This window comes from Osmerus eperlanus, chromosome 9 (genome assembly GCF_963692335.1).
Source record: "Osmerus eperlanus chromosome 9, fOsmEpe2.1, whole genome shotgun sequence".
NCBI lineage: Eukaryota > Metazoa > Chordata > Actinopteri > Osmeriformes > Osmeridae > Osmerus > Osmerus eperlanus.
This window is the reverse complement of record NC_085026.1, coordinates 18,876,189-18,890,467: the sequence shown is the minus strand read 5'-3', so window position 1 is coordinate 18,890,467 and position 14,279 is coordinate 18,876,189. Positions and strand designations below refer to the sequence as shown.

Sequence of the window (14,279 nt, the reverse complement as noted above, 5' to 3'; positions counted from 1 at the left end):
GTCTAAAACCAATTTCTGCATTGATATCTAGGTTAAAACGTCTGCAAATCAGTCCCTTGACAAATTTCAAACTCAAAACCCCAGGAGATTGGAGGGGGGATAAGGTAAGAGGCTGTAAAGAAAGGCGGCTTAACCATATATTTTAGTTTCGCTGAGGCACTAATGTTTCCAATTTTCTTATTTGGTTTTTCCTTATGAACTACTGTGTTAAATAATATAAAGAACTAAAAGCTGTGGTAACGGTGAGGACCTTGAGGATCCTTGGCAACACAAACAACTGATGTTAAGGTTGTTTTTCCACTCAGTATTATGAAAGAAATAACCCTTACCCTGGATTACTAGCACTCCAGTAATTACTCCATGAACATGTTCCCCTGACAGGGGTTGCTAGATCTCATACTTGGAGGCTGGGGTCAGGGATCAGGGTCAGGGTCGGGGTGAGGGTTGGAGTCAACCCTTAACCGGGCTCTAGTCATTGTAGATCTTTACACTGTCACAGGGGCTGGCTGGCAGGTAGACCCCAAACGCCAGACTCAGAACACGGGAATCGGTTAGTGGTTTATTATTTTGTAGGAGAATTGGCAGGGGGTGGTAGTGGAGAATTGGCAGGGGGGGTGGTAGTGGAGAATTGGCAGGGGGGGTGGTAGTGGAGAATTGGCAGGGGTGGTGGTAGTGGAGAATTGGCAGGGGGGGTGGTAGTGGAGAATTGGCAGGGGGGGTGGTAGTGGAGAATTGGAGGACCAATACCTCACGCCACAAAAACAGTTTCTTCCCTTCCGCTGTTGGCCTCTTCAACAAGGCCAAGGGAACACACTGACTCTTATGACTTCCTGCTTAAAACAAATTGTATCTTGTACATTTGTAATATTTGTATTTTTGTATTTTTATATTGTAAATTACGACAACTTATATTTAATTATATTGTATATTTTATTTAATTCTAATTCCACTTAGTACTGCTAGTTTATGTACCCTTAGCATAGATAGTCCACATGTGAGTGAAAAGTTATGATTCACAACCGCAGGTAGTTCAGAAGCACTAAAAGTAAAGTGTTGCAAAATCAACATCATTTCATGAGAGCAACATCAATTGGGAGAGCTGGCTCTTGCCAAACAGTGATCTTGAATATGACCTGCAGAGAATGTACTGTAAGTGCAGCTTTCTGTCACCTTAGGCCAAACTAGTCAAAAACCGGAGCATTGAGACTCTGTTTGAGGGATCATGGGGACAGAGAGATGTGTAACTGAACGAGGAGGTTGTTCCACCTCTGGGGACCACGGAAGGAGAAGCACTGCATGCTGGGTGTGCGAGGACCTTGTGAGGGTCATGAGACGACAACATGTTGGAGAGCGAAGCACCAAGACGTGTGTAAGGTTTCCTGCAACAGCAGGTGTTGGGTCGTTCTGCTCTGGTTAGGGTTTAGAAGGGCAGCTTTGAACTAAGCACATTGACATGAATGGGCCATTAAGCCACCATGTCAACATGGATAAGTACCGTTGTACTGCCCTCTGTTGGGGCTTGGCTTGCTCAGGCATTGAACAACAATGCAAAAAAGGAAGATGTCATTGCCGTTTCATGGCATATTTCTACGAGAGTTAGCATTTTGAGGAAAATATTCTTGCCTTAACCTCTACCTACACTATAATTATATATCTATACTATATTATATACCTATAATTAAAAAGTGTGACAATTTGCCCTGGTCTCACCTGCTGTGGTAAAGATATGCAAGCGAGACTAGCTGTTTTCAGCTAAAGGGCAGCTGAAAACAAATAGCTGCTCAAGAATATGCTCAATCTGACTATCAATCCAGGAATCTGTCTGTGTTTGTCTGTTTCTCTTGATTATCTCAAGAACCAGGCACTGTATGAAGCTGAATCGGCAGATTTATTGCTCAGGACCCAAAGACATGTAGTGTCACATGTGAAGTTATTTGGCTGATGATTAAAAATACGTGCAAACATGACTCCACAAGGACAGAACAATAACATTTGTCTGCAACTCCCACAGCCATCTTAGATAACCAGTTTTGCCAGCCTATGTTTAGTTAAGTTCACTTCCTTTTTCATCAGACATAGTTGTGTCTATTGCACAAGGGGAGCACAACAGCTGATGCACATCATTGCAAAACTCAGGTTGGGAGCAGCCAGAAACAGACTTAGTCTGGAGCAGTCTGGGACAGGAGGAGTCTGGAGCAGTCTGGGACAGGAGGAGTCTGGGGCAGTCTGGGACAGGAGGAGTCTGGAGCAGTCTGGGACAGGAGGAGTCTGGAGCAGTCTGGGACAGGAGGAGTCTGGAGCAGTCTGGGACAGGAGGAGTCTGGAGCAGTCTGGGACAGGAGGAGTCTGGGGCAGTCTGGAACAGGAGGAGTCTGGAGCAGTCTGGAACAGGAGGAGTCTGGAGCAGTCTGGGACAGGAGGAGTCTGGGGCAGTCTGGGACAGGAGGAGTCTGGAGCAGTCTGGGACAGGAGGAGTCTGGAGCAGTCTGGGACAGGAGGAGTCTGGGGCAGTCTGGAACAGGAGGAGTCTGGAGCAGTCTGGGACAGGAGGAGTCTGGAACAGTCTGGGACAGGAGGAGTCTGGGGCAGTCTGGAACAGGAGGAGTCTGGAACAGGAGGAGTCTGGGGCAGTCTGGGACAGGAGCAGTCTGGGACAGGAGGAGTCTGGAACAGGAGGAGTCTGGAGCAGTCTGGGACAGGAGGAGTCTGGGGCAGTCTGGAACAGGAGGAGTCTGGAACAGGAGGAGTCTAGAACAGGAGCAGTCTAGAACAGGAGGAGTCTGGAGGAGGAGTCTGGAACAGGAGAAGTCTCGAACAGGAGCAGTCTGGAACAGGAGCAGTCTGGAACAGGAGGAGTCTGGAACAGGAGGAGTCTGGAACAGGAGGAGTCTGGGGCAGTCTGGAACAGGAGGAGTCTGGAACAGGAGGAGTCTAGAACAGGAGCAGTCTAGAACAGGAGGAGTCTGGAGGAGGAGTCTGGAACAGGAGAAGTCTCGAACAGGAGCAGTCTGGAACAGGAGCAGTCTGGAACAGGAGGAGTCTGGAACAGGAAGAGTCTGGAACAGGAGAAGTCTGGAACAGGAGCAGTCTGGAATAGGAGAAGTCTGGAACAGGAGCAGTCTGGAACAGGAGAAGTCTGGAACAGGAGCAGTCTGGAACAGGAGAAGTCTGGAACAGGAACAGTCTGGAACAGGAGCAGTCTGGAACAGGAGCAGTCTGGAACAGGAGCAGTCTGGAACAGGAGCAGTCTGGGACAGGAGGAGTCTGGGGCAGTCTGGAACAGGAGGAGTCTGGAACAGGAGGAGTCTAGAACAGGAGCAGTCTAGAACAGGAGGAGTCTGGAACAGGAGAAGTCTCGAACAGGAGCAGTCTGGAACAGGAGCAGTCTGGAACAGGAGGAGTCTGGAACAGGAGCAGTCTGGAACAGGAGCAGTCTGGAACAGGAGGAGTCTGGAACAGGAGCAGTCTGGAACAGGAGCAGTCTGGAACAGGAGCAGTCTGGAACAGGAGCAGTCTGGAACAGGAGGAGCCTGGAACAGGAGCAGTATAGAAGCGTCTGACCCTAGCTTTAAACCTGAACTTCAGTTTGCTAGTATCAGTCATAAGTGTCACAAAAAAACATAATGTAGGGCAGCATGAAGAGCTGACAATGTTCTCTGTTCTGTAAGTGACAGTTGTAGATGTAATTTTGTGCCAAACATCCTGGGAAACTCCAAATGTAGCTTTCTCTTCTCTCAATCATTCATTAACATAAACAAATTAAGTAATACTTATCATTCCAATAAACATATCCACTTCAGTTGAAACCGCAGTAAAAAAAAAGAGCTAATGAATACAACTTCTCAAAAAAAAGGAAGAATTGGACCTTTAAGTGTAAAGTGAACCAGCGTGGCTCAATGGTATATCATTTATCAAATTTAACCAAGCTGCAAAAACACAAGATGTTGACCTTGGAAAGCTGCACAGCAGCGGAACCACAGGTGTACTATTACGTCAAGACAACTTTCCTTGGGCACAGGCACTGTCCTTGGTGTGTGGGAGTGTAGCATACTGTAGGTCTAACAGACCTTGTATTGGTGGCAGTGTCTAATACATAAGTGTCCCGGCCTCCACTAAAAATTCAGTTGGTGCCAGTCTCTCCCCAGTCTCTCCCCTGTCTCTCCCCTGTCTCTCCCCAGTCTCTCCCCAGTCTCTCCCCTGTCTGTGTGGTTCCAGTCTCTCCCCTGTCTCTCCCCTGTCTCTCCCCAGTCTCTCCCCTGTCTCTTCCCTGTCTCTCCCCAGTCTCTCCCCTGTCTCTCCCCAGTCTGTCCCCTGTCTGTGTGGTTCCAGTCTCTCCCCAGTCTCTCCCCTGTCTCTCCCCTGTCTCTCCCCTGTCTCTCCCCTGTCTGTGTGGTTCCAGTCTCTCCCCTGTCTCTCCCCTGTCTCTCCCCAGTCTCTCCCCTGTCTCTCCCCTGTCTCTCCCCAGTCTCTCCCCTGTCTCTCCCCTGTCTCTCCCCTGTCTCTCCCCAGTCTCTCCCCAGTCTCTCCCCTGTCTGTGTGGTTCCAGTCTCTCCCCAGTCTCTCCCCAGTCTCTCCCCTGTCTCTCCCCTGTCTCTCCCCTGTCTCTCCCCTGTCTGTGTGGTTCCAGTCTCTCCCCAGTCTCTCCCCTGCCTCTCCCCAGTCTCTCCCCTGTCTCTCCCCTGTCTCTCCCCAGTCTCTCCCCTGTCTGTGTGGTTCCAGTCTCTGCCCAGTCTCTCCCCAGTCTCTCCCCAGTCTCTCCCCTGTCTCTCCCCTGTCTCTCCCCTGTCTCTCCCCTGTCTCTCCCCTGTCTGTGTGGTTCCAGTCTCTCCCCTGTCTCTCCCCAGTCTCTCCCCTGTCTCTCCCCTGTCTCTCCCCTGTCTCTCCCCTGTCTCTCCCCTGTCTCTCCCCAGTCTCTCCCCTGTCTGTGTGGTTCCAGTCTCTCCCCTGTCTCTCCCCTGTCTCTCCCCTGTCTCTCCCCTGTCTCTCCCCTGTCTGTGTGGTTCCAGTCTCTCCCCTGTCTCTCCCCTGTCTCTCCCCTGTCTCTCCCCTGTCTCTCCCCTGTCTCTCCCCTGTCTCTCCCCAGTCTCTCACCTGTCTCTCCCCTGTCTCTCCCCAGTCTCTCCCCTGTCTCTCCCCAGTCTCTCCCCTGTCTGTGTGGTTCCAGTCTCTCCCCTGTCTCTCCCCTGTCTCTCCCCTGTCTCTCCCCTGTCTCTCCCCAGTCTCTCCCCAGTCTCTCCCCAGTCTCTCCCCTGTCTCTCCCCTGTCTCTCCCCTGTCTCTCCCCTGTCTCTCCCCTGTCTGTGTGGTTCCAGTCTCTCCCCAGTCTCTCCCCCTGTCTCTGCCATGCTGTTACGATGCGCCACCACTCGTTTCTTCATTTAAAGTTTTACATCGGACCATTTCTTCTTAATTTCTGCCATGGTCCGGTTCTCTGAACCCACATCATTTATGGCCCTATAATAATAATAATGATTGTATTTGTCATGCACTTTACATTTAGCTAAATCTCAAAGTGCTACAGGTTAAAAACAAGAAAGGGCGCAAATAGTGACAGTTTTACACTCCGCCGACTTTCTTTTGTCGCTAATACCTGATGACAGGCCGACAAACAGGACACATTTTCTTGCCTCCACCTCTGTTGTCAGAACCTTGAGCTCACAGTCACCGTATTTGTTCTAATAAACGCTGCGGCGTTTATTAAATAACGTTCCTTTTTGGTGCGGCGTTTATTCAAGGGCGGCATTATTCGAAGAAATACGGTAATTCAGACAAAGAAATGACCTTAGGAGCGCATTTATAGTCCATCTGCATATTCATTTATGGGAGGAGGAAAGGCGGGGTCAGTGGCTCGTTCACGTGCAGTCAATCTCACGTTGATTGTGATTTATAAATGAAAGGTGCACAGGACCTGGCGTACGACCGGTTTTATACATGTGAATATTTCTGTGCGTAGGTACTTTTCGAGTTTTGACCGTACGCCATCTTCTGGTATGAAAGCTGCGCAATCCTTTATACATGAGGCCCCTGGGGTATCATTTATAAAGCTTGCGTACGCACAAAACGGGGCTGAAAATGTGCTTACGCCACTTTCCACGCAAAGGTTGTGATTTATAAAAAACAAACTTGACGGGAGAATGTGCGGTCCTCCACGCAAACTCTGACCCTCCCGTAGGCCTATGCACATTTTGGAAACAGTTGGAATTGGCGATGCAGATGACCGTACTGTAGTCAGACTGCAGAAAGTGAATGTGGGAAGAACATTACTCGTAATATTTATATATTTTGTTTTCCTCACACACGTTTTTTTTTACTCAATTTCATCATTATCATGAAGATTAAATCCAGCAGTGTTATTTGCGTTTGTACTGAGTGATAATTGTTCCATAAACACCTTGTACAATCCAACTCAAATTTTAAATAAAAATTCAGCACTGTATGTCTCACCATCAGATTGTCCACTACGGGATGTAGGAGGGGGAGATGCCCGACTGCATGGAATACAGGATAACATCACATATCCTACCTTTAGATAACAGCAGAACACATTGTATAACTAAATATATTTCATTAATACTGTGCATATATCATCATATGTCAAAAACTGGAAATACAGTCGTTAAGCTCCCGCGCAATCGCTACACTCTACGTCCTCGTTATCAGTCCAGACTTCAATAGACTACTGTTCATAACAAAACACTTTTGTTTTCAAATTGTATCTTGACTTGTGGTATCACTGGCACAGTTGACGCCACTCGCACTGTTTTTTTTATTGGTGATCCAACGGCCACCAAATAATGTGGTTTTCGGGCCTCCGCCAATAGGCTAACAGTGTCTGAGAAGTTGTCATGCGCCATGCTTCACCGTAAAGAACAATCGCATGCCAGGGTCATTAATATACTGGATTAGCATTCATGAGGTGCTTTGCATTGACCATTTATGGTTAAAAATGGGCGTGTTCAGGGCGGGGTAAAATGCAGATTCATGTACGCACTCTTGTGGGTAGTCTGTGATTTATAAAGGGAACATTGCGTACAGGTGTGCGTACGCACGGTTTTATAAATCTTAATTTTTGTGTGCGTACGCCATTTTAGGCTTTTGGGCGTCCGTACACTTTTAGTAAGAATCCTACGCACAGTTTTATAAATGAGACCCCTGGTCACTTTGATAGTCATAGATGGAAAGGTGGTCTCTTGTATGAAATGTGTATTCCATGGCTCATACCAGACCTACTGTGCCAAGAAACCCAGCATGGAAAGGATTAACACAATGGTGAAGCACCAATAAGGGAGTCTACAAAGGTGAACTACACCAGCCTTCACCCGCTATCCTCTCCTGTCTCACTCTGCAGTACCCCTGGTCTGCTCTGGAGTAGCTCTGCATGAATAATTTACAAACCATTTAGACTGGAGCCATGGTGCTCCCCCCGTTTGTCTCCTTTAAACTGATTAACATCAGAACCTGCAGAACCCATGAAGGTCAGACTGTTAATGCAGAAAATGACTTACTACATTTGGGTCCCACATCCTCATACTGTTCTTATAAGGAGGCCTGTAGTCTGCTGTTAAGTTGTTTATATATTCTGAAAATGACTTTTGAGTGGGTAGTAAGCGCTAGTAGATGAGGAGAGAGGGTTGGTGTAGCTCCTGATAGAGCCCAGGCTGACAGTGCAGTCCCCCTATGATGGATTAGCTGGCTTGGCAAATTACAACTCTCTAATTATGCGTCACAGTGTGCCTTGCAATGTATCACTCTTGAGTTTGTCCTAACAAAACAAAACACTTAACATTTGATTGAAATAAAAATATTGAGAGGGGCACAGTTACTGTTATAGAACAATGTTAGCCCCTCCAGCAGTGCTCTGCTGAGTTGGGATTCATCACATGTCAAACAAGCCTGGAGGATCATCACCATTGTTTGTTTTAATTCAAATTGTGAAATGCATATGATTGTCAGGGAGAATAAATGCATGCAGCTGAAAGGAACAGCAACATACAACATGGACTCTTTCATTGAATAAACACAATGCAGAGGAAGTGCGCACCAACACACTTGATATAATACGACAGCTCTAAAAGGCATCTAACAGGACTCATTCCTCTTCTCAATATTTACTGAATAGGAGGGGGGCTTGGATTCCACCCCCTCACACCTCAAGCCCAATATACATTTACATTTAGTCATTTAGCAGACGCTCTTATCCAGATCGACTTACAGTAAGTACAGGGACATTCCCCCCGAGGCAAGTAGGGTGAAGTGCCTTGCCCAAGGACACAACGTCATTTCGCACGGCCAGGAATCGATATCCCCCCCAATCAAACTATACTAACTACAACACAAATAAAACTATACTAACTATTGCACAAATAAAACTATACTAACTATAACACAGATCAAACTATTCAAATTATAATACAAATCAAACTATACTAACTATATCTATATATAGCTATATATATATAACTATATCTGCTAAATGACTAAAGTAACTATAACACAAATCAAACTATTCTAACTATAACACAAATCACACTATACTCACTATTGCACAAATCATAACATAAGAATGGTCCAGTGAACTTGGCTTGCTGAGAAGGAGACCCCCACCTGGCTGGATCCTTCCTGGACCCTCGTGAAGACTACACCTCCCAGGTCCTGAGACACAGACTCACTTTTATATATTTTAAGCCCAGATTAATTAGATGTATCTAATTAATTATGAATTACATGATGTGAAGCCTATAACTTCACTTGTGAAGTTATAGGCTTAACCCTAACCCTAGTTGATTAATTTGTAGTGTAAGTTTGCTAAACTGTGCACATGGTCAAGAAATGTGTTTCAAGAGTTAAACTATAATTTCTGCATTCTACTCTGCAAAGATGTGAACTTGAGTCACATGACTCAACAAATATTTTTACTAGATTTGGCCAAAAACATTTGGACTGGAGAATCTAGGCAGTGTTGTTTCCCACAGGCTTGTAGTCTACTGTAAGAATATATTCTAAAACTAAACATGAAACTGGAGGCATTCCTCAGTAGAGTTGATGTGTCCCAGTTGCTCATGTGCATGGAGAAACACACGTTTGCACTGGGAAGTCTTACCAGGAACTATTATCACACTTCAATGAAGTGGAGACAGACCTATCACTATTTTCCTACCTTGCTAAGAATCAGACTACATTAATCAACAATATGACTTTGCCAAAGCTGGTGAGACACCGGGAATAGAGTTGTCATCCAGGTATACATGATGTCATTCAAAGCTGTATTTTTGTTGGGTGACAGATCTAATTATATAATTAAAATTGTCCTTCTCATGGAAAAACATACAGAATAGATTGTTGGAATATATATTTTCTGGTCGGTCTTTTATTTGTTTTAATTGTGAGACCAATATTATGTATAAGGAGTCAGGTGGCTGAGCGGTGAGGCAATCGGGCTGGTAATCCGAAGGTTGCCAGTTCGATTCCCGGTCATGCCAACTGACGTTGTGTCCTTGGGCAAGGCACTTCACCCTACTTGCCTCGGGGGAATGTCCCTGTACTTACTGTAAGTCGCTCTGGATAAGAGCGTCTGCTAAATGTATGTATTTTATTTTGATAAATTCAGAAGGATGATATCATACTGCTGGTAAGAGATCCATTCATTGGCCAGAATCAATGTTAGGGTTAGGGGGTTAGCGTTAGGAAAATGTGTGTTTTGTCTCTAATTTAAAGCTGCAATATGTATCATTATGAAATACATTCCAATATGAGAAACAGTTCCACCAATTCCTGTCTGAACTTCCATGCTTTCGGACAAATCAACTTTGAGTGGTTTCACCAAAAAAGCCAAGGAGAAAAGCCGGCCTCAAGGCGATTGGCTGGAACAGGATTATTGGAACATAACTGTGCTCCAAAATGAGAAATTAACATTCCATTGGCACTGAACAGCTCTTTTTAAAAACTGCAAATCCATCCCCACCAGTTTTTCTTAAGAAATATTTAACGCCGCATCCTCGGTTGTTTAAAATAGTTTCCCATATTTGAAAGCAAACCTGCTCCTGCTGAGTGGGACAAAACTTTTTTTTTACTGAACAATCGTGTCTTTTACGCTCCTGTTTCGCCCGCGAGACAAAAATGCTGCCTCCCCCTTCCTCAGTTACGACGCACTAAATTCTAAAAAATATATTTTTTAGACGCTACACATGTTATACATCGTTGGAAAGCTACGATTCTTGTGCTTCCATTGAAATAAACCAATTAAAGATCAAGTCGCAATAGCAAGCAAAGTCAACGTCTTTTTCCGGTGAACATTCCTTCAACAATGCCAAAGAAAAAAGTTGTACTCACCCTAAGTTGTTCAAATAGGTCCAGGTGTGCAAATCATGCCATCAAAACTTGATCTGCGTAAGTCCCAAGGGTTCAAAGTATCTAACCATGTAAAGTAATTCGTCCAAATACAATGTTTTACGTTCATGAATAGCGATTATCCTTTGTTTCATTATGCAAGTTAGCCGACGGAAGAAACAACTTGTTCACATAAAAGTGTTATTTTCTCCGATTTATCAACGGAGTATTTACAAAATGAAGGTCTCAAAATGTCCGTTGAACCCTCCCCTTTTGATTGACACCTTGTTCGACCCAATAGGAGCTTCCATGCCCCGTTGACAGCCCTCTAAAGCCAACTAGGTCTGTGCGTCCTGCCCCCCCCCCCGCCCCCCCCCCCCCCGCCCCCCCCCCCCCACACTCGTTCTAAACAAATTTCTCGAACTGGCTTCGACTGGCTCTGAAATTAGCTCGTTAGCCTTGTAGCTGACAGCTAGCTGAAAATGCCAATACCTCATTTGTATGCGTCTGTGGAGCCTTCAAAATAACAGTCGATTGCGCAATATGGTTGACAGAATCAGTGTTCTTTGTGCGCCAATCCTTGGAATCAGATAAAGCACTCCAATGTGTTCATGCTTCAGTTTTTGTGTTTCAGTATTACTAATTAGGGATTTAGCTATTATATATGATATTTCTAAGTACCAGAGATGGGCCAGAGATAACAATTATGAAAAATAATACCTTTTTATTTGACCTTGACCTTGGTTACAAAGGGTCATTTTGGAGTCTCCAAAAGACCCTTTTAGAAAATTCCTGGATGTACTCTTATAAAAACATGTGTCAAATATGAATATATTGTGGTATTATGTTTGACTTTTGATTTGAATTGGGTAAGGCTTCAACCTGTGGTCCAATTTAGTCTTCCAGATAATACCTACCACCTCTAGGCCTATTCAGGCCTCTGTTTTCAAAACAAAATCTAGGCGGAAATAGAAATTTTCACTTTCCTTGTGTTCAAGCTTCTATTACTCAACACTAGAAGGACTGACAGGGGTCCTGACAACAGGGGACATAACTTCAGAGTGTCAGCTTTCAAAAGAGATCATTTACATGCATGTACTCCAAATGGTTCAAGAACAGCTTCCAATTTACTTTGGGTATGCTGTTTAGGCGTTTTCAGGCAAATTTAACAGGAACATGAAAAGGTTAACATTTGAGTCACGAGAAACATAACACAACTTGAGTCAGAAGTGTTACCACGTTTTTTGCAGTCATGCCACGCCCAACCAACAGAGGGCAGTACAACAATAGTCATATAATACACAATGAATGTCAGAGTTTGCTTTGCTATGTCAAATCTTTTTGGACGAAAAAGCAAAATACTGTCCTTTGGGGACATACTGGGCCTCGAACGTTGAGCCTGAATCGATGGAAAGGGGGGCCCTTGTTAATATCTCGATGTGGATGCTTTTTTTTGCGACGTCGTACCGTCTCATCCGTCGGTGGTAGCAAAATAGTGTCCCAAATATTGTAATTTTCAATGCACTGATTTACAATGCAGGGTCCTTGACGAGGTTCAAATGTAGGGGATAGTGAATGAGTGAACCAGGGAACACTTGTTTAACACTTGTTCAAACTTCCGCCTTCCTTGTCATGACGTAGTTTTTAACCTTTGTTATTTTTTTAAATATTTTTTTTACCTTTGTTATTGTACATGGACAACAGTACATTGTGCCAGTGAAAGACGGAAGGACGGGAGCAAAATGAAGTCGCATCCCGAGTGTTGCCTTTCTGCTCTCCAGTTGCATGTCTAGTTAAGCCTCTCTGGGGACTGTCATCTGTTGAACTGTTAGCTTAGCTTTACTGAAGAGCCAGCTACTGTAGCATGCCAATTCTGTTCGTATGTGCTAGTCCTAGCTTACTTGTAAGATATTGTACCATCAAAATGATGCAAGGAAAAACTATAATAGTGACTGGTGCCAACAGCGGGATCGGGAAAGCCACAACAATTGATCTGTTGAAAAGACACGGGCGTGTGATAATGGCTTGCAGGGACGTGAAGAGGGCTGAGGATGCCGCTCGAGATATCAGAATGGAAACAGGTCAAGACACCGGAGAACTCGTAATTCAATACCTTGACCTCGCGTCCCTGACATCTGTGCATAGGTTCTGTGAAAATATAATTAAGGTATGTTATGTTGTCAAAGCATAACCAGGATGAGTCTAGTTGCATTCAGCCAACAACAAGCTAGCAGCTAGCGTTGTTTCTGCTATAGAAGTTAGTTTACGTCAACATCTTGTTTACATTTTGGAAATATGTGCAAAACATGGAGTGACTTGTTAAATGGGATGTTATTTATACTGTATCCAACGGGTCAGGTAATCAAGAGTCACTAACTTAAAATTGTGTTTCAATAGGAGGAATCCAGAATAGATGTGCTGATCAACAATGCTGGAATCTACCAGTGCCCATACTCCAAGACAGAGGATGGCTTTGAAATGCAGTTTGGGGTTAATCACCTCGGTCACTTCCTCTTAACTCACCTCTTGAAGGACCTCTTGATAAAATCAGCTCCCAGTCGCATCATAGTAGTGTCTTCTAAGCTATACAAATATGGTCAGATAAACTTTGAGGATCTAAACAGTGATAACAGCTACGACAAGGCTTTAGCCTATGGCAGAAGTAAGCTAGCAAATCTTCTGTTCACTTGTGAGCTAGCCTGTAGGCTTAAGGAGACAGGAGTCACAGTCAACGCCTTAACTCCAGGTTTAGTACGAACTAACCTAGGAAGACATGTCAGTATTCCTCTCCTGGCCAAGCCGCTATTCAACATGGCCTCCAGACTGTTCTTTAAGAGCCCAGAACAGGGTGCTCAGACCTCTGTGTACCTGGCCTGCTCCCCTGATGCAGAAGGGGTTTGTGGGAAGTGCTTTGCAGACTGTAAGGAGCAGTCTCTTTTGCCAAAGGCTACAGACGAAGAGGTGGCACGGAAACTGTGGGACATTAGTGAAGTCATGGTGGGGCTAACGACGTAGCAGACCAACTTTGGTAACTAAGGTTCCTGAGAGTTGAGTGCTTTACTGGAGTGAACATTTACATTTAGCAAATATTTGAATGAAATCCTTGAATTAAAATGTACAGATGATCTGTAAAATTCCAGTTGGTGTCAAACTCAGATGAAACCCAATAATCATAAATTGAATACCAAATATATAGGAAGTGGATGCAGTGTTTGTACGTAAAATATTGTGAATTTCTGTAAATGAGCAGCAATTGAAATTACTAAACTTTAAGGAGCATTTAACAAATTAGGATGTATGCACACTTCATGGATCTTAACTGGCTTTTCAAAGGCATTTTTTGTGAACAAATGTAGACAGTCTTAGAATATCTAAATACAGTTTCTTTCTAAACTTGATACACAGTGTTATATATATTTGTCTCTTGTGAAAAGGTTTAAATTAAGTAATCTGTTTTGGGGAGTAAATTGTTCATAGCTCAAAATGAGTAGCAAAATTGGCTGCATTAAAAATATTACCATGTTCAATTGACATCTTTGTTTCATCAAATAAGAACAGTTTATTAAAACCACCTAACATCACTTTAAAAGCCTTGTTTCTCATAAATGTAAGGCTTGATACGCAGACATGGATAATTGAATAATTGTTGTTGACTAGGCTCATTTGCAGTACAGAATTGCCCTTGGAAAGAAAATAGATTCTTCATTGGTTGGGGTTTAGTTAGACCTCAATCAGCCATAGTAGCTGCTAGTCTTGAATGCAAATGTTCCAATATTACTTAGGAATGTTTTCTCTCTTTCTGTGAGGTAACGGGAGAAAACCCCTTGGATTTGTAATGTATTTTTCACCTGCAATCTCCATTAGTGCATTTTATGGATCATTAATAAAGAGCACAGGACAATCCATAAAACAAATCAAGTCCCTGTGACTTGGAGAAGAGATTAGCTCTCAGGT

The 14,279-nt window shown here is 44.2% G+C and overlaps 1 protein-coding gene across 1 annotated transcript; it reads left to right on the top strand.

Annotated features, from left to right (window-relative positions):
• Window positions 1–11,688: 11,688 nt before the first annotated feature.
• Window positions 11,689–14,279, top strand: LOC134026600 (retinol dehydrogenase 14-like). The gene is made up of 2 exons (XM_062469492.1): window positions 11,689–12,492; window positions 12,723–14,279. Exons 1-2 carry the CDS (start codon window positions 12,190–12,192, stop codon window positions 13,338–13,340), a joined length of 921 nt encoding a protein of 306 aa, XP_062325476.1. The 5' UTR covers window positions 11,689–12,189; the 3' UTR covers window positions 13,341–14,279.